Source organism: Aptenodytes patagonicus, chromosome 2 (genome assembly GCF_965638725.1).
Source record: "Aptenodytes patagonicus chromosome 2, bAptPat1.pri.cur, whole genome shotgun sequence".
Classification (NCBI taxonomy): Eukaryota; Metazoa; Chordata; class Aves; order Sphenisciformes; family Spheniscidae; genus Aptenodytes; species Aptenodytes patagonicus.
The window spans coordinates 97,479,610-97,507,017 of NC_134950.1; the positions used below are offsets into that span (position 1 = coordinate 97,479,610).

The following is a 27,408-nucleotide window of genomic DNA, read 5'->3' on the forward strand; positions in this document are numbered from 1 at the left end:
CACATCGGTGACAGCGTGTGTTACGTAAAGAGCAAAGTTATTCCGTCTTCCAGCTGAAAGCAAGCAGGAGAGAAACGCGAGCCTTACCGTCATCTTGCTACTGTCATGTTCTAGAGCAAGAAAATACTACTGGTAAATAAAACTACAGATATAAGACATGTTAAAAATAAATAAAATAAGTTAAAAAAAAATTCTTCCTGAGATTTTGGGGTTGATGCTTGAAGACTTGAGGTGTGTGTCTAAATTTCATATCAATAATTCGGCCCCTTTAATGCTGGCGGCTGGAATTTCTCCGTATGGCTCCTGTTGCCGGCAACAGGTGACACTCCAGCCACCGACATTGAAGGGGTTAAGCGAAATGTATCCTACTGTAGCTGTGCATTTTTAGGAGTGCCCAGCGTTTTTGTTGTCCTTGTTGTTGTTGTCCTTGTTGTTGTTTGTTACTTGTCCTTCAGTCATGACCTCTGGGACAGACAGAGCCATAATAGCATTGCCGGAGCCTCACTGTGCTATTCCACCACCGCAGCCCCCCAGCCCAGCCCGCACTGTGACCCTCCCTCCCTCCCCCCCGCAGAATCGCTTTTCCTGCTCTCACCAGACATGGAGGAAGTGGGCCTCGGACCCAGTCTATATTATATAATATATATATATCTATATATATCTATATCTATATTAAAAATTCTCCAAAAATTTCTGGAGACTGAAATCTCACTGTCCGGAATTCAAAGGAAGAGAAACGTTCTCGAGTAATATTCTTGCAGATAGAATAAGAAAAAATGGTTGAGGTATATGTGATTTCTATTTTTTTTGTTGTTTTTTTTTTAAATAGGGATGTTTGAACCAGTTCAGAAACGAAGCTACCGCCAGATATAGATAAATCAATCACAACCAATGATTCATTTGAAACTCTACCCAGGTGCATTCTACTTAATTAAAACCCGTTCACGCATCCCTTAAATTGTTATTACTATTATAATTATAATAATAATTATTATTATTATTATTATTTTGGGTATTTTTTGGTTTTCGTCGTTTTGGTTTTGTTGTTTTGGTTTTGGTTTTTTTTGCAGCTCTCCACACTAAACTGCGCAATACTGTGGGGGAGAAGCCATTACTAAACTATATGCTGCAGAACAATGTAGCAAGTAATTAATTCCCAGCAGCCTGCCGGGACATCTGCTAGCAATAATCACTATTGATTTAAAGCTTTATTTAGCCTTTATCTATATCCTAGTAGAGTATAAGATCTTGCCACATTTTATTGACATTTTTATTAGTTGAGTTTGACTGAGAACCGTTGCTGTTGTTGGGTTTTTTTGTTTCCCCTCCTCCCCCAATATTAAACTGTGAAATTTATAATGTGTTTAAACTATGGGTGAATCTTAGGCTTTAGTTTGCATGTTCAGCTAATTTGTCTCTATACGATTTTTGTTTGAATCTTTTTTTTTTTTCTCCTCTCTCAGGGCTTTTACAAAAAACAAAAAAACAAACAAAAAAGGATCTTCTGAAATTCTTTTGCCTGAGTTGCAATGGACTTAACATTGAGATAATTCAATCACTACATTAAGCACTTGACTGTGAAAGCGCAAAAAAAAAAAAATAAACAAAGGAAAAAGAAAAAAAAAAGAGAGAACCTTGTTTGAGGCTGTTGTGAAATAACTCTTGGGGGCTATGTGACGGTCTGATTCCGTTTTCAGAATGATTCTTCATCTTCTCTCTTCTCTCTGTGTGTCTCCTTTCTCTTCTCTCTCTCCACGAAGGAAGTTTAATCCTAGTGATTTCATCCCATGCAGGAAACAGTACTAAATGTGTAGAATTCATATTTTTCTAAAGGGAACTTAAACTGCTGCTACGAATTGTGTACAAGACTGGTTTATGCCACATGAACAGAGAATCACACATTTGTTTTGGTACTTTTATTCATCTTTTTATTCAGTTGTACAGTACTTCCAAATTCAAAATAAAAAGTAAAAGTTGTTCTGTATCAAACCATCTAAGCAATAAAATGTTATATTTAAAAATTATAGGTTACAAAATGGACGTGGCTTTTCTTGTGGGTTTTGTTGTAACTTGCTTTCAGACTTCTCTGCTAGAGGACGACGTACAAGCTGGAGCTCATCTGTGTAAATAGCGTCGCTCTTTCTCTTCCTTCAGTTGGACTGACTTTGAACTGGAGATGATTGTAGCACTTTGAAAATTCACGTTCATTTTGACCACCATTTTCTGGTAGTCAAACCATTGACTACAGTCAAACCAATGACTACCGTTTTCTGGTAGTCAAGCCCCTTTGAAACGGTGCTTTTCTCTGGGGGCAGTTCCTTAACGTAGCAACCGAAGACAGCAGGAAAGTACTTCTTCGGTGCTGATTTTCCTGCGCGGGCGTTGGGTCAGGGTTCTCTGCCCTTTTTTTTGTTAACTGTAGCCCCACGGTCATGTGAGTGAGTGTCCTTCTGGCACGTTGTGGTGGTTAACGGTGTACCAGTCGTTTTCTGTATAAACGAAGTAGGTTTCTGCCGCCATAGTTTTATTTTTACACAGATGCGTGTGGCGCTGAAATCTTCAGGATGTGTTTGAAAGCCACGTGCATGTGTCAAAAAAAAGAGAAATCCTTTGTTTTAACTTGTTGGAGCCAACTGAGCTGCATTTGATACGCTTTCCTATAAATAAAACACACTTCATGGGACAATGAGCCAAAGAATCATCTGAGTTGCGTATCCAGTTCTGGAGGCCAGGGAATTGCAGCGAAGCTGAAGCATCCGCATCTTCCTAAGTCCTGGTGGGATGGTTCTTTCTGGCAGAGAAGTGAACCAGGTTCAGGATCGGAGAGACATACCCAGGGGGTAAAGTGCTGCTGCTTTCCTCCCTCTAGCCTCCTGTACCTTCGTGACAGAGGTTAAAACTCCCCACAGCACTCTCTCTGGTGAGGACCTGGTCCCGCACTGCCAAACAGGGATAGGTTAAAAGAAAACCAGTCGGTCAGCCAGCTCTGCCCCCAGCCGAGGAGATCTGATGAAGCAGGGCTCTGTGAACTACCTCTGGGTGTGCTGAAGGGGTGGAAACAAGATTCCTGAGGGAGGAAACCTGCAGAAAATCACTTTCTTCCCTCTCCCACCTACTGGCCTGAGAAATCTCCCCTCCTTTTGTGAGACGGATGGGAAAACTCTCATCCAAAGGGTGTGGGGACCTGTCATGAGGTGTAAAATCGAATGGGATGAGTTTATGTGGCTAGGAAGTGATCGTGACTACTTATGAAACAGACGACTTTTAGAAAGCACTTGGTTCTTGGCTGTGGAAGGGTGCAATTTGTGTACCCAGCCCTTTTCTCCTTCTGCCTAAATTTGTCTGTGACCATCCCTGAGCTGGGAATTTCCCTGCTCTTCTTGCTTTCCACAGGGTAACGTCCTGCAGGCCAGCTGAACTTCGCTCCTTCCTGGTTTCTCTCTCCCTCCTGCCTCTGCTCCTCCCCGCACTAACTCCGGTGGCAGCGATAGCTAGAGCTGGCCTGAAACATCAGGTTGACAGAGGGATGGGGAGGTGGTGGTGTCTCCATGTGCCTCCTCCAACTCGCTGCTTCCTTGCCTCATTCCCTAAAGCTTTTTTTCCCACCATTTTAAAAGTGAAGCCGCAGGTTAATTCTTGACGTGGATGGCGAGAGCGGCACAGCCCCCGTGGTGTGGATCTGTCTCACAGCAGTGCCTCAGGTGTGGAGTCCACACGCTCGCCCCAGAGCGTTAAGGTTTGGGGGAGACCCAAGTCCTCTGCCACCACGGGGATGCCTTGGCGGCGAGGGGCACCAGGGGGGTAGTTCAATCTGTGGGCTGTGGACCATGGGATGCGCAGGAGGGCTGGTTTGAGATAGCAGGCTTGGGTGGAAACTGGCTGTCCCAAAGTAGGATACGGAGCCTGGTTGGAGCGTCTTTTGCGTATTTACTGAAACTGAAATGCAAACTGGTAAAGAGAAAGGAATAAAAGTATTTGCTTTCCCTTATCCAGCTGTCACAAAGTACCCAGCATTTGGGGGATGGGAGGGCTGTATACCTACACTTAGATCTTCAGAAAGTGAATACAATGAGAAATGATTTGCTGTGGACACTATTAACATAGTATTTTGCCCTGTTCTGTTGAAAAAAGTCTTTCTCAAAATTAGATTAGTCACAATTCAACTAGCAAGGAAGGCAAGGGGCAAAAGTTTACTTGAAACCTTTCCTTGCTCACAAGCCTCCGGTTTGGGGAATCACACACGGCTTTTTCTTTAGGCATTTCTGTGGAGATTGGGAGTTAAGACGGGATTGACAATGTCACTTCTGGAAACCCTGAGGGTTGGACTATCTGCAAAAGGGAGACGCAAGACCCCAGCACGGAATAACTGGCACTTTCTGTATGTCAGTCTAAGAGGCACCATCTTTTATCATCCACTCTGATAACACAGGAAAAGAAAAGGATGGAGAAATGCATTGACTGGATTGTTTAATCGGGACATCTCTAACTGCTGGGCCGTGGAAAAATGGGCCACACTGGCATTTCCCAGGACTTGGGTACCTGAGCAGCCAACGTCAGGGAGGAAAGTGAGTAAAACCCGTACAACGCACCAGTATCTTCTGGTGACGTGGGTCACTCGGGCTCACCAGCCTAGGAGCTGCGTAAAGTGCTTATCCTCTCTAGTCCCTTTCCTTGGCAGTAATTGCAATCACCTGCGCAGGAGGGAGGCTCGCTGCAACTGTGCTGCAACAGCGAAACAGGCAATAAGGACGATGCTGGGTTTTGCTCTCCGATCTGCTTAAATAAGGCAAGTGGAAGAGCCACATTTTGACTCCGGGGAGTTTGAAAACCTCCTTCATGTCAGAGAGGAGCTGAGTGTTTCACAAAAAATGGTCCAAGGTTTGGGGATGGGAAGAAAGTGCGTGTATGGGAAAAGGTAAGTATCTAACCTGCTAGTGGGATGACATTATTTGACTAGACATCTCCATCTTAGACTGCCTGCGCTGTGGCTGACCTGGGGAGATGATCGGTTGCCTGGCTGTGTATGTACTGCAGGTTGGTAGCACCATGTCACTGTGGTGACCCCGGACTCCGGGTCCTGGGCATACTCTGGAGTTCTTGGGTTTGGCCTTCAGCCACACACTGGAGCTGCTCTCCTTCCTCCATGTCCTCACGTGCACACGCAGGGAACAGGGGAAACAAATGTCCAGGAGCATACTGTTGTCACTACCTGGAAACCAGTGACCACCGATACCTGCAGATTTGCTGGCAGATCACAGGATTTCCCAAGTCTCAGGCAATTAGTGCCATGCTGGATCACAGGATTAGAGAAAGTGGAAATACCCCTAAAATGACAGGAGGTTCAGCACAGCTGGGATTCCTGAGGCCACAGCTCTGCTGAGGGGGTATATGGTCGCAGTGCGTTCCTCTGGTTTTGAAGCAAGAACATCATTAGCAGGAAAAGTGTTTTGTTAATGCAGCCCCCTCTAGAGCCTAAAGCGTGTCCTGCAGAGGCACAGACGCACTCGGCGAATTTGAAGCTCTTGGCCTTTCTCAACATGGCCACACCAGTGTCTTTCCTAGTCACCTCAGCTGAGGATTGTGTTATTGGGAATGCAGTTTTAGGTGATTTAACTCCTTCTCACCAGTCCTGAAAGCACGATTTATACCAAGTAAGCACAAGGTGTTTCTCCTACAAGTTGAGTGGGTGTCGGACACTGGCAGTGTGCGCCCTTCGTCCTATGAAAAGTTACGGACTCATTTGTCCTGTGGTGTGCACGTGTTTGCTTGGGACTTACTAGAGGACTGGGGGGGCACAGCACAGAGAGGAGTGCTCTGGGGCAGAATTATCTGGTGTTTTAGGATCTCTCACAGCTGCACCTCTTCCAGGTGCGAAGGCTGCAAGAGCATCCCTGTGTGCTGCCGGGGCTCATCGCTGGCTTCACCTGGGCAGTGAGGCCTATTCAAAGCAAGGGGTGGGGTGAAGGATAGGAGGTGGACAAGGAGAATAGCGTTGCATTTGTGCGCTGCAGCAGCAGTTGTTGTTCTGTATTGTAAAAAAAGATATTTATGAAACTGTTTTTCCAGTGGGATCTCTTTTTTCAAAGAAATTAAGTGGATTAACACCTGGGAGAAAGACAGTGGAGAGGCAGAGGCAAGTCGGCCTGCTCCAAAGACAGCAGTGAAGACACAGACTGATGGCAGGTTACTGCATAGAACGGGATGCCTAACGGATACAGAAACATCTACCTTGCTGTTGCTGGCTGCGCGTGTCACCTCAGGTAAGTGGCATGTAATCTGCACACGTGTCACGGTGTTAGTGGGGTGCCTGACAGAGGAAAAAGTTGATCGAATTCTCTAGGGAAACTAAAACCTTCAGAGTATTCCTAGGTAAAGGGCCAAGATGCCTTCCTTTCAGGATGCATCTGAAATCACCCCGTGGAGCTGAAACTAAGTAAAGATGGAGTTGAGAAGCATTGCTGAGGCTTCCCAAAAATTCTAGTATTGCCTCCTATTTTCAGTTCTCAAGTCCCCTCTCAGCCTAACAAAAATGACGTTCAAAGGAAGCAGGTTTTTTTCATGTGTTAAATACTAGTAAGCGGGAAGACTTCCCTGGCTCGCTGAACCTCACTGTGTAATGCGGTAGAAAACCTTGTAGCAATCCTCTGAGTAGTAGGAACTGAAAAGAGCTTTCTCCTTTGCTGTGCTTGTTGTTTATTTCTCCCGCGCCAGATTTGTCTCTCGTTTGGCAGGGAAAACTGCCAGGAGTGTATGAGGAAACTCTGGACGATGGGCATTTGGAATACGCTGTTGTGAAAGCGTTTGAACTTCTCTAGGGCCTTTCAGCAAAGGGTGGTGAAGCAGTTTACGAACGTCAGTTAATAGGAGGCTGTAAATAGGAGAGAAGTTTGCTGGAGAAAAGGCTGTTCATCATGAAAGGCCGGATCTATTTTCATAATCTCGGAGGCAGAGGTTAATGCGGTAAAGGCCAGCTCTGCTGTGGGCTGACTTTCCGTCAGTCATTTTTAGCCTGTAACCGCACAGAGAGCATGGCCGTGCTACTCGTAAAAATGTGCGAAGGTTAGGACAAAATGTTAGCTAGAGGGACGGGTGGCTCTATAATGCATGAGCCAAGCAGCTGGGATATGAGGAACAGAAAAATGTGCCTCTTCGCAGCGAGTACACAAAGAAATGGTCCTGCGCGAGTGTGTGCGCGCACACAGGACTAGCAGCCCCTGCCCTCAGGCCAGGAGTGGGCGCAGGAATGAGTTCAGATACATTTGGGTAACTAACTAAAGCAACCATTGTGTTAACCTTTCCTCCCAGCTCCTGTTATCTGATTGTACAGAGAAAGACGACAGCTTAGATTTGCAACTAGATTTGTTGTTTTAAATGAGCAGCACCTGACTTTTAATGGATCTGCACCCAAAAGAAGTATTTCTATTTTATTTTAGGGTGATGGCAGTGCTGGTGGTGAGACGTAGGCTTGCTTTGACCAGTAAGTATTTCTCCCAAGTGTTTGCAACTCAAGCTTTACCACGTGACCTGTGCTTGGGAATGGAAAAGTGACTGGGTAAAACCTGACTGTAAACAAAAAAGGTAACCATTTTCATTGCCGTTTTCCTCTATTTCTACTGAAGTGTAGCCCTACTTGATGCACGGGGCTCCCAGGTAGCAGCTGGGGAGGAGGTAGAACATGGGAGGACACGTGCTATCTCACGCACTGCTGCTGAGTGGGATATAACACTCATACACTTTGCCAGTAAATCCCTTTTTGGTGGCAGGATACTGAACACCGTTTCATCCGTTGCCTTCAAGATGCTTATATGACTAAAGCTTTACAGGCTTCAAGGTTACATACATCAGGTCCATTATGCTCCACAGCTGGAAAAATCGAAGTATCAAGCTGCCTGGGAACACACAGCAATCCGTGAAAAGTCTGCACCACAACACAGCGAGTTTGATTTTTGATCTCCTGTCTAGATCATTATCTGCCAGTATCTTTTGCAGCTGAAACCACAGAGGCCTTTTAGCGCAGCGACCTGAAACCCAGAACGGGCGCTGAGCTGGTTAGAAAAGCTTGCCAGGGCTGTAGGTAAGGGAAAGGGAAAGGAAGGGATCCGGAGAACTGAGCAACCCGTGCACCTCATGGTAACACATCTTGGCACAGCACGCAGAGCCATGTGTGCTTTTGATGCATTTGGTTATTACTTTTTGGTGAATACGCCTCTCATAAACATTTTTGAAGTTTTTTCTGAACCAAAATATTCTCTTTAGCCATTGTACAACAGCTGCTTAAAAATGAAGGTACTCAATTTGAACAACACTTAATTAAAAGTGATAGCAGCTCCTATCAGGGTTCCTTGTGGTAGTGTTTTACTGAACTGCAGCCGTGGGACGTTTTGCAGTTTGTCAACAGATCCTCGGTGGCCTGCACTTATAACCGCCGAGGCGAATCACCGACATCTGTTTTGATGCAGTTCTACAAATTCAGCAAAATAGCAATGATGGGGTGATGGCCCTTGGGGATTGCCACTAAAGGAAAACGGGAGTAACCCCAAGGAGTGCTGCACCTAACTAAAGGACCAGTAAATGACACCCAGCGAGATGCTTTTAACGGGACCTCGAGGGAACGTCTTACCCTGTGTGAGCATGGAATAACACTACTGAGTGAAGTCAGTGATTGTTCCGGCTACATGACTGCAACTGACGCCTCATACTTCATCCTCGTCGTACCTTTTAGTTGGGGGTGGTCGCAACAGGATGCTGCAGTATCACAACCTGCCAGACTACTAATATGTTGGAAAGGAGACGGTCCCTGTGTAGTGTGGTTTTTAAAATACAAGCTAAATCCTCTTTAATTTTTTTTCTTCCTTCTGCAAGACTGCTTTTCCTGCAGTCCCTAACAGCAAGATGTGCCTCCTGGTTTTCAGCTTGCTTACAGTAGCAACAAGTTGGGATTAGTTGGGCAAAACATCATTTCCAGCTGTGAGAAATACTTCCACTCTCTACGAATGAACCACTATTACAACCAACCAAGCATTAACTAAGTCTTAAATACTGGCTCTAAGGAAAACGTAACAGACTTGCTTCACAATCATCAACTTTGTTAGGGTATTTGCACCTGCTTCTAATTATAACCTGTTATTTTGGTGACAATGTTTGCCATACTGTATGTGATAGTCATCAGGTGCCATTTAAATTCAAGCTTTTCCCTTTCAATGGAAACCTGCAATAGGGTATTTTCGGAATTTCCTCCCTTCCGTGTATACTCCTGGTAAAGAAAACAGTTTGTTCTTTCTGTCTGTCTCTCTTGGAAACTTACTGGTGGACTTGCCAGCTGAGGTTGGGATCAAGCATGCTGTCGTGGTAAGGTCCTGTGCACTGCTGGCTTCTGTAGTGCTGTGGATCCAGGCTCATGCAAGGAACTATGTTTCAGTGTTCTGGATGGACTGGACTCTGATTCAGCTTTCAAGGAAAAAATACTCCAGCTGAAGACAGAATGTGGACCTATTTGTGTCTGAGCATGGTCAAGGTGCACATGGAGTTAAAAGGCCCGATTTAATCTAACTTCAATTGCAGGAAACCTTGCTGAGGAGCCTAGGACCAGGAAACCAGATGACAAAGAGGCAGCGTGGATGCAGCATCGCTATTACCCCTGCTTCTGCAATACCTTAGGCTGACCCTGTAGGTGGCTATAGCCCTGACTTTTTTTTGGAAGCAAATGCGAGACACTAATATTTACAGCTTTTCAGAGTTTAAGTTTCATGTTGTGAATTATTTTCTTAAAAGCACAGAAAAATGCAGTGCTCAGACTTCACAGAATCATAGAATCTTTAAGGTTGGAAAAGACCTCTAAGATCATCGAGTCCAACTGTCAACCCAACACCACCATGCCCACTAAACCATGTCTCTAAGTGCCTCATCTACTTGTCTTTTAAATACCTCCAGGGATGGGGACTCCACCACTTCCCTGGGCAGCCTCTTCCAATGTTTCGCCACTCCTTCAGTCAAGAAATTTTTCCTTACATCCAATCTAAACCTCCCCTGGCGCAACTTGAGGCCATTTCCTCTCGTCCTATCACTTGTTACCTGGGAGAAGAGACTGACACCCACCTCGCTACAACCTCCTTTCAGGTAGTTGTAGAGAGCGATGAGGTCTCCCCTCAGCCTCCTTTTCTCCAGGCTGAACAGTCCCAGTTCCCTCAGCTGCTCCTCATAAGACTTGTTCTCACTTACTTCAGTGACTAAGACACAGCAGAGAATGATTAAGAAAAGCCAGACACAGTTGCTCTAGCCCATCCATTTAGATGCTGCTCTCTTGTGCTTGTCTGTATGAGAAGCAGCTGTCACTGGCTTGGGAGATCCCTCAGCTGGCAGCTTTTGGTATTGATGGCTGTAATAATAGAACCTTGTATGGTATTTTATCTTCAGGGTAAGTGCTTTAATCACACTTGGTCCACCAATGCAGCTTCATCTGAATGAAAATTACACTGTCTAGCTCCATCCAGACCCTGTAGGGCAGGACTGTATCATCTGTTTTACTAAATATACACTGAGGCTATCTTGAAAATTTCTCTTGTTCAGACGCTTGTGTGGCTACGTATATTAACTCCAAGTATTCTCTTCACTATGTCATAAGTTACGGTTTCATTAGGTGAATTTAAGTTGCACAGGGAAAAACTCAGTTAAAGCAGGACAAACTGTGGTTTCCATGTAAGCTGAACAGACCAGAAGCGATGAGGAAAGACAGGTTAGGTTTCAGTTTTCCCTCACCAGTTAAGGGACTGGAATGTTGTAATGCTGAAATTTTACTGCATTTTGGTTAATATAGATTTATAATCAAGACAACCAACGTGAGGGGACAGAAAGATAGCCTACTGAAATTAAGGCTGCAATGACTGGCTTAGAAAGAATAGAGACCAATATGAAGTCTCAAAAATCTAATCTTAATCTTTTCAGGGAAAGATGAGGCAGACTTCAAATTTGGGAGTTATTTTTATGTTGTCTGGGAGCTAAAAATACATCTTAACATATCTACTTTTAAGTTTTCCCTTATTTATCCACAGATGTAGTTCACAAATACAGGAGTCTCAATATCCTTTATTTTTAAGCCATTTTTGTTTTGCTTTTGCTAGCTTTTTTTCCCCAGCAAGTCTTACCTTCTTCTGTTTGGATGCAGTACATCTGCTTGAACTGCTACTTTCAGTATTACTGCCTGGAATATTATTGTTTGCTTGGTCAGACAATGGCATGCACTTTAAAGCTATAGGAATTTGGCCTTGTTATAGCCTTGTGCTTCAGCAGCCTTTAAGCACCTTAACAGATCCTTCTCACGCTGCCTACAACAGTTTAACAATACGTTATTCTTTCTGGAAATGTAGGGAACTATGGCTCAGTTTTAACAGATCAGGATTCAAGAATTTACTGAACATTTTCCCAGGGCCCTCCCTTATTCTTATAAGGAATTTTAATCTTAACATTAGTCCATTGTCCAAAACATCACAGAATACTTCCTTGCTATTATTCCCATTCCAAATACACTTGCAGAAAAGCAGCTTTTTAAGAATAGCGTGTTTTCACTCTTTGCATGTTTGCTACTACAGGTTGCTTATCAAGGAAAAGAGCACCAGCATACCACTCAGGCTTTTTGGTGCCATACTCATGCTTTATTTTAAAAAAAAAAAAAAGCTACACAATGCTAAGAAAAAAAAAAATCAAGTTTAGTTTACAAAAAACCTGCAGCCATTTTCAAGAGATCTGATCTCACTTATAAATGAAAGTCAGCAGGTAAGAAAGTAAATGTTAATTTAACATTTCAGTTGCAGTACATCATCTGAACTTAATCATCCAAAACAATCATTCTTAAACTGACTGTTGATGGTATCTACACAAACAATCATCTATATCACTTGATTAAAAAAAAATCCCTGGGAAAATTTAGAGATAAATGGAAAAATGTCAGAACAATGTTATTTAGCCTACCTATAAACTCTTGCAGAAACTGAAAGATCTTTCTGGCTTTGCTGTCCTCTAAGTTAACCGCAATTCCTCTGTTTATTTAAGAGAAGTCTTAGTCTAAAGCTGCTAAATTCTGTTCAGTGAGGGGATTAAACTGGTATAACATGAATCTATGTAGTTACCATCAAGTTACACTAGTGCTATGTCTTACTATCTCCATGGAAGTGTATTGTGCAAGTCTCAAGTACTTCAAAACACTCCTGAAACAGCCCTTGTATCACTCCTATGAGGTAGGTACTGTCCTTCCTTTGGAGAAGAAAAGAGAACAGACTCTCAACTGCTGCTCAGTACATCAGGCACACCGAAAAACAGGACAACCAGCCTATGTTAGTATTTGATCTTCCTGCTGCTTCCCTGAATTCAGAGCTTTCAACCGCAAGATTTTGTTTAGCACCATGCATTCCAGGAATAAACAGTGAATGATGCTTTTGATTATATCCATTCCAAGGTCAGGAAGATGTTCAGCGTAACTGTTTTGAAACAAGTAGAAGCACTGCCATCACTAGTCTGCTCCATTCATCTCCACAGCCTACAATTAATTATTTTGTACATGAAGAATAAAGATGATACTTCATCCTTCAGTCTGACAGCAGCCACTCTTCTTTCTCAGATTAAATGATACTGGGAAAAAAAAATGAACTGCTGTCACAAAGCAGACAGCATACAGAGGGCTACAAGTATCAAACGCAGTTCAAGTGTAGCTAAATTAATGCTTTGGTACCACTGTAGACATGAACCCTAAAGCAGTTTTTCTTACCCCACGTATAGACTCATTAAGTCTTCACAATTTTTTTGAACTGGTTAAGGAGCTGTGAGAAAGGAATTAGTAGTGGTCCTTCACACTAAGGCCATAGTTTATTTGCAGTCTTAAAGCCATTTCAGCGTCTCTTACTAACAAGGAAGAAACCCTAGTTCACAACTTCTTTCACAGCCCTTGCTCCTCATAACCTCACATGAGCAGTTGCATGGTGGTGTAGTAAGCTTGCTGAAAACTAGGCGGGTAAGAATGCTAGATTATATAAATGCCTGTGCTACCGCATGGAAAGGGGTGGCATCGAGACAGGCAGAATTGCTACCTGTTCCATCTTAAAGTCAATGAAACTATACCCTACTCAGCTGATGACAGTAATAATGATATCCAGTAACATACCTGTGGCACTAAGCTATCTGTATGCGTTTAAAAATCAAGTAGAAAATTCAAGTACCAACATGAAAGTTGTTAACCAACAGGATAAAGCAACAACTCTGTTCTCCCATTTGAAGAAATCTGAGTGTGGCAGACTGGCTTATTCACTAGAAATAATGTAAGAGATGCCCAACTTCTATTACCACTACACACTGGAATGTTACTGCTAAATTTCAACTGCAGCAAACTAACAAGAAACAAGGAATTCAAAACTGTTACTTCATTTCTCATGAGCAGTGGTGGACTGCTGGCCACTGTTCTCATGAACTGCTTCTGGCTGAGAAAGTTACTATGAACCATCCACAGTGAATGCCAAGTTGTACGATCAGAAAGAAAGTCTTGGTACAACTAGAGTTTCCCATTGCTAGTTCCTGTGCAAGTTGCTAAACTGTCTCCTCTCTTCTTTCATGCTTAGAACTTAAGCATTTGGATGTTAACCACTGCGTGCAGAGAAGAAAGCTGAAACCTTCAAATACTTATTTCTTCTTTGTACAGTGCTTCAGTCCTTCAGCTTCTCTTAAGTCCTGGTCAGTGTAAGATTTCTAAAGGCCTAACTTGCTCCAAAACTCAATTAGTAAGGGCTAAACTATTTATCTGAACAAATAAAACTAGGATATTACAAATTAGTATCCTCTGTTCTGATTCTTTGTCTTTTTTTCCTGGAGTACCACTGTATCTAGAGCAGCTCTCATCATCACCCCCTCAAAAGAGTACCTTCCTATCTTGGGAAGAATTAAGAGTATACAGTTTAAGATTAGCTATTACCAGAAGGTGAAAAAAACCCCTCTTGATTTCAGGTTAGAGACATAATCCAAGAGAGGGAACTTAGAAGTTCAGTACATCAGGTGCTGCAATAGCTATAGGGCTTTAGTATACAAAGCATTTAATACATAAACACTTTGTTGAATCAATGCAAGCTTGAATATAAGCCCATAAACCTACCACAGAACCAGTCAGGTTACATCACTAAAGGCAAACAAAGCTGTTCCACACAATTTGAGTGGAGATAACTCTTATGAAGGCAGCATTCAACTGTTTGCCAAGTGACCTGTATGATGATTCAGCAATCTTAACTATTAAAAATATTCTGCCTCGGCTAGCTATATTATCAGGAAGTTGAACAAAGCATCTTTGGGGTTGCTTTTCCTATTCTTATCTTTTCCATAGCAAGATGAGTCGAGAGTATCTTCACAGTTCATTCTGGCAAAGCGTATAGTAAAATAGCGCCAGTACAGGTATAGTTTCAGAGCTTAGATGCTTCAAACACACTATGACATGATTTGCAAGTATTGCTCAGCATTCATTGGCTCAGAAGCTCAGTCCCTGCAGAGCAAGTGTAGATCTAAAAGAGCACTTTCACATGTGGGGATCAGGAAGGGGAGGAAAAGAAGAGAACAGAGGTCTCAAATCAATGCCTCTTCCTTAACTCAACAAGCTTCCAGATAACCTTCAGACACAGGAAGAGATGCAGTTGAGATGCAAACAATTCAAGCCTTGTTCAAGTGCCTGAATGGCAGCAAACTGACATTATCTGCTCTTTTTACTGTCAGTTAAATTCCTGAATGCAATGGATGTGGATCAATACCTCCGTACCTGGTAATCATGTAAGCTGCGCCTGCCACAAAAGAAAATCCCATTTTGATTGCATATAGCTTTTCTGCTTTAGTACTGAACTAACATGTAGTTCATAATGGATATGCATCTGTGTTACTAGTAGGAAAGACAAGGTGATAAAAAAAACCCACCAGCTCAGAGCAATGTAGTGACCAGTGGAAAGAAGTTTGAGATTTAAAAACTGCAAAGGGTGAATTAAATAGTTTGCCATTTAAAAAGATTATTTGAAGCCAACAGTTTTTCAAATTCAGTTTCAAGTGTGTACAGTAAATGCAAAGTCCTTGCCCCATGTAAAGCTTTAAGAAAAGTCCACATTTTGATACATATCACATTCTAGTTTTTGTGAGAGAACCAAGAACTTACTGAAAAGTTGTTCTGGCTTATTCAGTAATTTCTTGAGTAAACATTGCAGAGCTACCACTATAATCAGAATACCTAAGCTGCTGGCACAATTCAATAACCATTTAACAAACTGGGTATAAAAAAAAATTTTATGTAGTAATACCAATTCAGCACACAAATTCCATGCTTCACAAGTTCTGCTGCTGTGTAAGAGTCTTCCTAACATCTATGCAGGTAAGTTCAGATTTTTAGGTCACTGCATGCCCAGATCAAAACAGCAGCAAAATATCTACCGCTATGAGTAGCTATACCCAATTGTGCCTTTAGAATGCAAACTATGCAGAAATCTAGATGATCAGTGCCTCACCACTGCAATAGGACCACACACACAAACTTCAGTGTGTGCGCGCTGTAGAGAACAGAGTTACTTACTGGAAAAGAAAAATGCAAACAGATTCTGAAACAAACATGATACAATCAAGATAGATTAAGTCACTAGACATTCAGATTAGGGGGAGGAGAAAAATCCTTCAAAGACAGTGTACAGATGACAAGCCAGCATTACAAAGAACTCTAAAGGCACATTTCAGGTAACATGGTTCTGTTAAGACCAACTGCTTACACACGCAGGCACAAATCTTAATGGCTACCTCCCCCCCGCCCCCCCAACAATTAACAAAAAAAAAAGAGAAGTGCATTTTCAGTAACATTAACACCATTCAGTTAATCTGTTCAGTCCAAATGTTTAGCAGTATTTTCCTTATGGTGATATGGATTCTCTGCACTACTCCAATCCAAAAAACCCAAACAGGCAGGATTAGTAAAGGTTCAACTGTTGTACTAGTTAACATTTACTCATCAGAGCCCACTGATCTCTTCTGTGCCCTCTTGTAGGGCAACCTCCTCGGTGAAGCTTTATCTAGATTTAAAAAAAAAAAAGAGATAGTTGCATCAATTGCTACAGCTACTTCAGATTAAATGTTGTATGACCATGTATTTTTCTCCCTCCCAAACACAAGCCAAACTGCCCTTCTAGTGCAATGCATCACCACAAAGAAGCCAGTTCAAACAACTTGTTAAGGCTTTTTAACGGTTAGAATCCTAAATAGAAGGTAACAAAAAAAAATGTTCCTATTCCGCAACATGCAACTCCAGGGTGAGGGTTGTTCAGTTTGCCAGTTACTAAAATGCAAAAACCACCCCCAAAAAAACCAAACCCCATACCATCTCCTGATGAAACTGCATGCTCTGATGTTTAGAAAAGTTTTATGTTCAATAATCACACTTTTAGAAAGTTAATGAATTATTTTGACCGTTACTGGTTTGATTTTACCTGCCTGAAGAATATGTGATTGACCCTCCTTTAGACAGCTTTGTCTTGCATAAAAATTTCCACATTCATACAGATTAACAGCAGAAGAAAAGTGTTTTGGTTGTGAAAAAACACACTTTTCCAGGAAGCATCCACCTTTGACTATGAAGATGTCACTTTGTAATCAAGACATCCCGTACAGGGAAGCCACCCAGCTTTAGCTGTATGATCACTGGACGCCAGAAACGTCATCCTACATTTAAGACTATGACAGGCCTATAATTGTCCTTTACAATGATGGTCCTTACATAAGTAGAATTTCAATCCTTGCAATACTGTAGATAAGCTACAATACTTTGTATGAAGTGCTAAAGTGACTGCTAAGTGTATCTGTTGACTTAAAAAAAAAATATGCACATTTACTTAAGCAGAACCATCTCCAATAATTTCACTGTTTAGAGTATGTGCAAACACAAGGAGCAGCCATCACGCCATTACAAGCCAATCAGTACAGTATGAAGTCTTTCAACAATAAAATATAGTCAAGAACCTCTGAGGATCTTGAAGGCCACGTATTTCAAAGGATTCTAGTGTAGAGTTCTAATTAAAACTAACCTGGAGCTAAAGAAAACCACCAATTAAGAACTAAAACATCAGGTTTTCCTAGACTTCAGGTATTAAGACAGGAATACCTATTTAGCTTAAGAAAGGGATGGGGAACAGGACCCAAACATTGCCAGGATTTGAACCCATTTAAAGACAGCTTGCTCTTTGGAAAAAAATTAGCATCTAGAGCTTCAGTCTTTCTTGCTAGATTGTGAGGCTTTTCAAATTCCTGTATCTAGATTTTGTATTATCATTCTTGTGTCTCACAGAAGACAGTGTGCAAACAAGCTTACATTTTCAGAAGTAAAACACCAGTCCTTACACCTATGTAATACAAGTACAGTTAAAAAGGGTGAAGGAATCAAAAAAAGTGGTCGTCAACTCCTGGCACAACTTTGTATCACAGCTAAGGCCTCTAGCCCTTCTACACTGAATAAAGCTCAGAATATGCTTATTTCATCAAAACAGGAGTCTTTTTTAAGTAAAGGTGGTTCCTGCAAAGGGTTTTCAAAACACTTCTCTTGTCTAGGATGCACTTTGTTTTAAGTGAGGCTATCTCACCTCACACCAGCCAATGCTACTGGTGATAGGAGTTCACCTGGGATAAGGAAGACCCAGGAAGATAAACCCGACTATAAAACTATTATACCCAAGGCTGAGGTTTGTTTCTCACTGAGACAAGATGTGCTCAACCATTGGTCCTGATCAGTCCTCCACCTCCCTTGTGCAACATCAGCTTGACACTACACCAAGGTAGCAGGGAAGGCAAGATACATATCTGCATTTTAGATAAAGGGTTCTGGGAACTGTTAGAGGAGACAACAGTACTTCAGCAATACTTTACTGAAACTACATTACTACAATATAACCAGACATAATATATACACACCTATTTATAATATATGAAAACAAATTTATATGTATATAAAATGTGTTTGTGTGGTTGCGTGCATCTGTTCTGTAATCTTGTACCGCTCATGCTACATCACCAATCACTGCATGCAGGAAGCTGTACTTCTATCCATGCCCAATTATCACATGGACAACACATTAAGCACTTCCACTCTTTAGATCACCAGTTTGCCTCACCTCTTTTACTCTGCACTGAAGCCATGGGTAAGCAAAACAGAAGAAACAGCAAGAGAAGTTAGAAATATCCACAAACACACAAATGGTCTAAAGAAATCAGATATTGGGTTGGCATTTCAGATATCAAGTAGAACTTAGTCATTTTGGACTTGTGAAGGACATTAATACCAAGTCTTAATGTGGCTTTAGTTAATACACACTTTTAATGCTTATTTAAAACTTTGGTCTATAGGAAAACTTCCAAACAACTTACAGAAACTTTGAGATGATAGATATTTTCTCCTATTTAAACCTCCTTTGTGATCCAGGTTTTGGGTAGAGATTTTATACTGTTGAAAAAGAGTCTACAGAACAAATTGTAAAAGTCACCGGTAGTCATTATTGTATCAGCCAGTGAAGTTTGTTCTATATAGACAAGAGTAGGCTGCTAATGTAATAGTCTAATCATTAAGCACAGTGCTTTAGAAAATTATTTTTATTCCCTAGAAGAGATGTATGCTGTTCTGAGAAATGGGTATCAGCTACTTACTCAGTTACAACTAATTGATTAAGTAAGTTTATTATGCTCTAGTTTGTGGAAAGCAGACTACTTACTTATTTGATTTAAAGTTTCTTGGGGAATCCAGCTCATATCAACATCATTCTGATTTGATGTTCCCATCTCTACTTTCTGTACTGGTCTTTTCCTCTGAAAATTCAAGAAAGAAAAAAGATTTTTCTTTCCACAAAGTTTTAGTAGCACAAGTATTAGAAATAACTAGTAATGCTATATTTAATGAATTGCAATTATTTCACTAAGACACAAACTTAAGGCAGTCAATGTATGAAGCTGTCTTTGTAGCTTAGCTTTAGCTATCTTCACCATTAGCAATTTATTCACCTAAGCTTGGCATTACCACTTCTAATGCCTCACAATACTTATTCCACACAAAGATATCAAGATTTCATGCACACCTGGGCAAGTTCATGACACCTGTTACGAAAAATGGCTGATGATTAATCAAACTTTGTGATGACCGGTTTCCTTATACTTTCTCAGATTAGCACAATATTCTCTTATGTCACCTTGCAAAATAGATTTCAAAGCACAATAATCATTCCATACTTCTTCCCAAGGGAAGCTACTTCAAAAGTTAAGCCAGACTGCACAAAGACATAACCTATGCATTGCATGCAGATGAGACCTAAGCTTTCAATGGCTTTTACTTGCCAGACCACCTACATGGACAAACCCTTAGCTATTATACCATTATAAATGGAATCCAGAAGGCCCAAATCAACATTATGGCAAAGCATCGAACAGAACTAAATAAAGGACTACACAGCTGTTTTCCCCAAAGTTTGGCCTAGATTAAACTAATAGATAGAGAGCATAGGGGAAGTCCACCCAGCGAGTATAGAATCAGTAGCTGCACACATCCAGTGACTGGAAGGTATCAAAGCTTCCAATTCAACCACTTCGGTGTGGTCCCAAAGAGCATTAGGTAAGCAATCTAAATGTCTCCAATTATGAACATTTTTTAAAAACTCTCTGGTTTTCCCAGTAATCTCTAAGGTCTTAGTTCTGAAAGTAAATCTTCTGAAGCTCTACCTGTACCATCGTATGCCAGAAGCAATTACTGAACTGTTTTCTTTTCATTTCAGTAAGGTCTTGTATTAACAAGTACATAGACAAAATACACTACCCACCTTCCTAGATTCTAGTAACTGATGTAGGCCAACAATGACAAGTAGACCAAGTCCAGCGAGGAACATGTACATGAAGATCCTTTAAAAAACAGTTTAAGAAACCATTACCTGAAAACCTTAAGTGTTTAAGAGAGTTTACAAAGAGGCATAGAAACTAAGCCTGGCTTTGGCCACATGCCCACTTGATCTTTCCCAAGAACTTTTGTAGGGGGTGGATGGGGAAAAAAACCCAATGAATCTGAAACTGACGTGCTAACAAACATTAAGTAATTATTCTGACTTCGATTTCAGAAGCTGTAATCCTAAGTTTAATTCTGAACAGCAGAACATTTGAAAAATGCCATATAAACTGGGAAGCTGTTATAAATAATTATTGAAATTTAGTAACTGCAAGAACTCTTTTGCAGTATCATGTTTCAAGACGTTGGGTCACAGGTAGTATTTATGTTTGTGACAGCTTTAACCACTTACAAAACCCTTAAAAATCTCTTATATGCTTTTAGTACGCTACTGCAAAGCAAGTACTGCTAGGATACTAATCACTGGCAACAGAGCTTTGAAAGGCCTTGCTCACCTTGCTCTGTGTTCCACATTTAGAATTCTACCTATGCAAACAATCATTTTTTAAATCTGTGCATTTTTGGTTTGTTTTGAAGAATTCTACCTGAAATACCTGTTGATACTTAGCAAGAGGTGAACATAAATTAGATCTAAAATTAATCTGGGGAGCCGGCAGGAGTTTACAGGTAAAGAATCTTTTCCAAGTTGAAAATCTTATGACAAAGGAAATTAGAGTTAAACTACAGAAGATACTTAACTGAACATCCCTGTTTTAGGGTAATTATCTATTCATAGGACATTAACTCAAACTGGTTCTAATAATTTGAATTCTTTTGAGAGCTCCTTTATCAGAGTATCACACATTTTCACGTGACCAATAGTTCTGTCATTGATGCTATTCTATTTGAGAAATATGAATTAATGCAACAGCTATTTCTTTTGGCTGTCCTTTTTTAAAAAGGAAGCTTGCTCAGCAGGCTATTTCTACTCGTGGCAGGAGAATTCAAATATTCAGCACTGTCTACAAGTATTTCTGAAGACTTTTTTCTTAACTCACAGGTTCTCTTAAAATTCCACTCCAGTGTTAGAATATTTAAAAGCACATCAGCACAGCATATGCTTGCAACATGTAAGGTGTGTCAGATGTACTTAAGTCTTTAAGACAGAAAAAAAATACTCCTGAAAGATACCTGCTACAGGTAGGAGTTAGTGCAACAAAGAACGAGTGTGAGTTCCTCTATCTCATACTCCAAATACATCTTTCAGTTTATGTAATCTTGGATTACACTGGAGTGCTCCAGAAGCAAGTTATTCCAGTCTTCACAGTAGGACCCACAGCCCAATTCTATGGACCCTCTGCAGCTTCAACTCTTAGGACAAAGCATAGTAGCATAACAAAAGCTTAACAGCTTTGAATTGCGATGTAGCTGTGTAACATCTGGTCCTATTCCAGGCTTAAGCCCTCTGAGCCAAAGCAGATGTGTAAACTGCTCATTGACATAGTACCAGTCCTGAAGATCCCCAGTATTAATACAGATCTTAATTTGGGGAAAAGGTTCATATTTTCAGTCTATCAACGTTGTACAAGTCAAATGCCTGCTACGCCATCAGCAAAACACAGCAGACCTAACATTCAATAAAATGAGGATACAAGAGCTATTCTCACTGGCGCCATCAATAACCTGTTCTACCAGTATACCAACTAAACTTGAATCTCCAGCCTCCTTACGTTTCTCCATCCAGCCCATCTTCTTTTTCAATAATTGTGACGGTTTGATTGAAGACAGCATCTTGAAACACATTGCCCTATAACAAAGTTTCCACATAACATTTTAAATTCATTTCTTGAACACATAAACAAATGTTTACCGTTTTCCATGTTCTTGGAAAAACTCTAGAAAGTAGTAACTCCTGCACGAGACTTGATCAAGTTTATAAGTAGTGCAAGTTTGACTCAACACATAAAAGCACAAACTTTTTGGTACAAGTACAAAGAACAGTCTTGATATTAGCAAGAAAGTCACATCTAGCCTTCAATATGTTATTTCCTATAACATGAGGTATTACATACGAAGGGTTCTTATTAGAACAATCAAAACAAAGGTACAGAAGCCTGTTAAACTTTGACCTGCACTAAAAGAGAAGAAAATCCCCTATTTTAATCCCCATTTATGGTTTTGGATAGTCTTCCCCCAGATTGCAACTACTGGCCATTTATTTGCTCGAAGTCAAGTCTGCAGATGGGATTCAGGTTGATAGTTAAGTTTATTAGCAAAGCCCAATCTGAAAAGCACAGTGAAATTTAAGTTATCCTTAAGAAGCTTTAGGGTTTTGGTTTGTTTTTTTTTTTTAAAATGAGTACAGCCCACTAATACACAGTCCTAAGGCATTCTAGCTTCCACTGCTGACATAACTTTAAGTCTAAGATATACAGAACTAAGTGTACATGGGGGGTATTGTGAAGCACGTAGACAGTCACTTACTGTGCTTATGTATCTACTGATTTGCTTAAAAACCACAAAGGCATTCACTTTCTGAAGAGGTAGGAACTTGACTAAGCAGTTCCTTCCTGACATTTCCACATCAACTAGAAAGATTAAAATGAATTACAACATCAGGCTTACATTTACATCTCTGTAGTTGAGATTGATAACCAGTCCAAAAGGACGACCACCCATAGGCTCAGCAGGGATGAAAGAGTACTCAAATGTGGCTTGTCTCTGTGGTGGAACTACTGTATTCAGAGGGAGAGCTGTGAAGTTCTGGATATAAAACTGGTAGTCTTGAGGATAGCGGAAAGAAGCATCGAGAGACTCAACGATGAAATCCTCTGTACCCTTATTGGTGAAGCCCACCAGAAATTTTACAATGTTGTTTGCTGGAAAGTCTAAAACACAAAAAAATATTCAACCATTAGAAACTTCATACACCGCACCTAGCCCGTTGCTAAACAGAAAGTGTCTAGAACAGATTCTGGGTTTTTTTAGAGCTTCACTGTTTTATGCACACATTGATATAGTCTAAGCAGCAGTAAAGAAGATGGTAGATTAGCACAGGACTCTTACCTTCACCTTTCACAAATAAGATGGTTGTATCAGCACTAGGTGAGGCTTTAGGTTCTCCTGACAAGTCTTCTTCCTCTTTTTCTTCTGTCTAAGACAAGAGACTTTTTTGAAAAATCCTATAACGAACAGCGAAGCAAAGACCGTGCTTGTTTCATGAGAATCCCATGTGTCAAAGCATGCAACAATGGCAAGCATTAGTATCAATTCCTGCTGTTGCAGGATTAGCACATAGCCTGTTCTCCCTCTAGATTTGATTAGCATTATTTTCAGCATTTGTCCTTCTACTTGTTATATTTGACACAGTGACTAATCTGAACTGCATTTAGCTGTATTGAAAGGTTTATAATTAGAAAGCAACAGTAAAGTCTCTGTTTGGGGGTGGAAGGAAAAGAATAGGACCTAGATGTTAAGTGTTCACACCTAAGCTATTTCTACTTAGAAAACAAGCATTTCCAAAATTATAGGCAACCGTAAGGCAAATGAGAGTTACTTTCACTACGGAGCGAGTGTTTATAGAAGCTTTCTATTCAGTTTTAATTAGTTAAGTGTTAGGTATGCCTGGAAATGGTTAGAGAGTTGGAACTAAGTAAGTTAATGGATTCACTTGTTCAAGCTCACCTTTGTGATGATTCACTTTTTAATTTAGCAAATGCAAGCATTAAGGGCTTATTTTCCACATGGGGATCATGGGATCACCACCTCCCCCACCAAGTAAAAACAAGGCTGACCCCATTTTGAACTGTCTGAACTAACTGCTTGTGAGTTAGTTAGATCATTTGATTTCACTGCTTAAACAACCACTTGAAGCAGTGGTTGTATCCAGCAGATAGCCTACTGGATCAGTCATACATGTACCATGATCTAGGGAAGCCGTGAACCAGAGATGAGCACATAGCATCTTGATTTCAAGATGCTATGCAAAACTATCTTCTGTCTCAGTGACAAATAAAAGAAACTGCCTAAAAAGTGTAATGTTTTGTACCTGAGTCACAGGCTATTTATTAAAAGCAAATTCCATCCAAAAGGTTCTTTAATAATATTCTGTCAGTACTGAATACCTAGCATACCTTCTACCACTTAGCAAAGCTGGTCGACCATAAGCTCACCAATTTACCAACATCAGTAAAAATCTAATAGAATCAGAAAACAGTTTACCAGGTCTCCATTTTTATTATGTATGTCTTCTCCTCCTAATAATGACCCAAACTTTCTTATTTTACACCAGAAATTTGAGAAATTTTTGTACCAATTTAAGTACACTAAGTATCTAGCAAGCCTAATAATCTACTGCTAAAAGCAGATCACAAAACTACATAAAATATTTCACTTTGTCAAGCTGAAGCAAGTGACCCTGAACAGCAATATGGCCACTGGTGTAACAGGCATACCCTGCAACAAGTGTCAGAGACTAGGAATGTAGGAAGTGAAAACAGGCTGCAAAGCAAGTTTTTCAGAATTAATACTGAGCTTAATTAAGAACTAAGATTCTGTTGCCCCTTGAAAATCAATACCAAAGAAGCCAGAATGAAGTAGTCCTATACCCCAACGTCCTTCTCAGTTTACTGAGATGCAGCTTAAGCTGGAAAAGAACTACAAGGGGCTCCTATGAGAATCTCGTTCTCTCACTTGGTGTTCTTTTTTGTGAACTGCAGTTTTGGTAGTCAGAAATCAAGCTGTCCCCATGTGGTTTTCCAACTGATAATTCAGGAAGAAAAGATAAATCCTTCTGAAACTTCAGATTGAACACAAGTTTAATTAGAGACCTGGAAACAGCTATTTGGAAATAGCAATGTTATTAAACTCACATTTAAATATATCTAAACTATCTAGCTTCGAGCACTTTTGGTCTAATTCATACTTAGGAAGTACAATTCATGTACAATTACCAAGTCTGTTGGCTCATCTTCTTCAACTTCAGCTTCATCATCTTCATCTTCAACTACGGTATCTTCCACAGCTTCCTCATCTTCCGTAGCATCTTGAGCTGCAACTAATAAACCTGAACCTACCAAAACAAAATGCAAATACAAGAAAGCCTTTTTAATGTCTAGTTAATCAACAGAAAACTGACATTGTAATACAATTTTCAAACTAACGTTCAAAGAATTTCTTAAAAATCTGTCAAATACAGTGTTTTGAAGCCTCAGCTGCAAAAACCTCACATTCAAATGATTGTCTGTGTTGATCTTTCAGCCTTTTTCCTTCTCTAATAACTTTCTGAACTACTCATTTATGTGCCAGTAAGTTCAAAACCAAAAAGTTTACAGCTGGATGACAAAAAGTTCAGCATTCACATAGCAATGCTTAAATTCGCAGAAGGCAACCAACTTGCCTTAAAACCTATTGTTTAATTTTTGAACATGTCAACATATGAAAATATTTTAATTTTGTTTTGTCATTACAAATGTGAAAATAAAAAGACATTGCTATTGCCAGGAAACTAATTTAGTAAGTACTGTTTCTTCTAAGACTAGTAAGTTTAATAAATGATTAGCACGTCCTTTTCATCTGCTGGTATCAGAACACTACAGTTTCACAGGTAGTTACAAAGTTACTATTTTTGCACTTATTTTCATTCAAGTTTTAAAACATAAAAAAGTCTTCTTTAATATGACCTCCTCAATAGCGTATACTACTATGTCCATACGTTCAACAGAACCACAACAATAGTCAGAAAAGAAACCTGATCTAGAGCATGGCTCCAGAGCAAGGCTTTAAGACAAGTGCAATCTGACAGTTCGTTGCCTCTTTGCTTTTACGGAGCCGAGTCTCATACATTCAAACACTGGGCAGATACGATTAACACCAATACTGGCCACAGGACGAAGTTCTGTCTGTTTGCAGTTTAGAGCACACGCAGGCTAGGCTGAGAACTTTTAAAACATACACAAACCTACAGATTTTTCTTTTAATAAACGTAACATTTTCCAAAAATGAAAGAGTAGAAATGAATGGATGATTGATTTACTCAAGCCTGAAAAAGATCTAATTACTATGAGTACACATTTAAAATAAATATTCAAAAACTTTCACAGGAATAAGAATGCCTGAGCAGGACACGTATATCCAAGGACTTCAGGATTGTCAGTCAGAGCTAGAAAAAGCAAATACAACCCCTCCTCTCAAGTGCCTTTAGAAGGTACACTCAAAGACTTTTGCTCAACCACGTGCAATACTTAACCTAAGACTAACTACGGTGATTTTTATTTGCTGAAGTTTTAAACTTTTAAGTCTACAAATAAAGATTTTTTTAAATTAAAACCCTTGTATCTGAACAGGGTACAGGTAAGTCACAGGCACGCTTCGCAAGCAACTGCGCTGGCACGTCCTCGTAGACCTCTAATTTACAGTCCTTTCAACGGATGTCAGAAGGGCTGATGATGTGGCAATAGCGGGAAAGGAGAGCTGCCCGCTGTGGGAAGGAACTGACACACAGCGTGTGCTGCAGCCCACTGGAAGAGCTGGGCGAGATGGCTGCCCTTCTGCCTTTCCAGACTTGGTAGCGGGGAGGCAATTTTCACACCGCGAATCAGGTAACGCTGCAGTGTAAACAGAGATCAGTGCTCGGCGACGTGAAGGACACTTGGGGGGTGGAGGGAGACGAGGTGGGAAGGCAGGCTGGCGGCCAGCGCATCTGCTAACGAGTCACTGCAGAAGCCAGCACCACCCGAGAGCGGGAGCAAAGAAAGAGCCAAACCCCTTGCCACAACCCCAAGTGGTTGGTTTTTATTTTCCGAGCGGGACGGCGGCGCCCTACCTGACACCGCAAAGCGCGGTTCGCTCCGCCGGAGAGGCGAGAGGCCGGAGTCCGGCCCTGCCCGGACGAGCCCGCACCCCGCCGGAGCGCCCTCGAACGGGGCCGCCGCCCCCCCGCGGGGGCACAGCCGGGCCCCCCCACCGCGCAGCCCGCGCCCCACGGGAGCGGAACCAGGCACCGGAGCCCCGTCCCGGGCCGGCGGGCCGAGAAGGGAAGCCCTGGCGGCGGCCCACGTGCGCAGGGAGGCCGGAGGCCCGCGCCGCTGCTGCCCGCCCACGGCGGCGATGAATGAGCAGCGCCCACCGCCCCCTTCCTCTCGACAGGAGGACCGCGAAGGCGACGCTGGGCTCCCCAGGCCCAGCGAGAGCGGTTCCCCCTCCCCGCCGCCCCCGGATCGCCAAGGGGAACCCGCCGCATGCTCCCCAACGGCCGTTACCGCTCCCCCTCCCCTAGGCAGCGACAGCCGCCCCCCTCGCCCGCCCTCACCTGGGCCGCCGCGGGCGCCCCCGAACAGCAGGGCGGCGGGGAAGACGAGCAGGGCGAGCAACAGCAGCTGCGACAGGCGCCTCATGGCGGCGACGGCGGCGGCAACGACTCCCCAGCACCCCCCACCGGCCCCGCGCCTGTCGCTGCCGGCTGCCTAAATGGCGGCGGCCTCCATCCGGGACCGCTCCCGCCCCGGCCCCGC

At 41.8% G+C, this 27,408-nt stretch overlaps 1 protein-coding gene across 3 annotated transcripts; it reads right to left on the reverse strand.

Annotated features, from left to right (window-relative positions):
• Positions 1-1,910: 1,910 nt before the first annotated feature.
• On the reverse strand, positions 1,911-27,367 carry SSR1 (signal sequence receptor subunit 1). Of its 3 annotated transcripts, none has more exons than XM_076330500.1 (10): positions 27,207-27,367; positions 24,850-24,968; positions 22,964-23,051; positions 22,523-22,785; positions 21,628-21,704; positions 19,839-19,917; positions 18,744-18,837; positions 18,150-18,164; positions 15,998-16,061; positions 1,911-2,791 (listed from the first exon to the last, which is right to left on the reverse strand). In XM_076330500.1, the coding sequence occupies exons 1-10, from the start codon at positions 27,289-27,291 to the stop codon at positions 2,767-2,769; spliced, it is 909 nt and encodes a 302-aa protein (XP_076186615.1). In that variant the 5' UTR covers positions 27,292-27,367; the 3' UTR covers positions 1,911-2,766. The 3 variants fall into 3 exon arrangements, with proteins under 3 accessions (XP_076186615.1, XP_076186614.1, XP_076186616.1); XM_076330499.1 differs by lacking the exon at positions 1,911-2,791 and adding an exon at positions 2,798-2,939; XM_076330501.1 differs by lacking the exons at positions 1,911-2,791; positions 18,150-18,164 and having other exon boundaries at positions 11,659-16,061; positions 27,207-27,365.
• Positions 27,368-27,408: the final 41 nt, after the last annotated feature.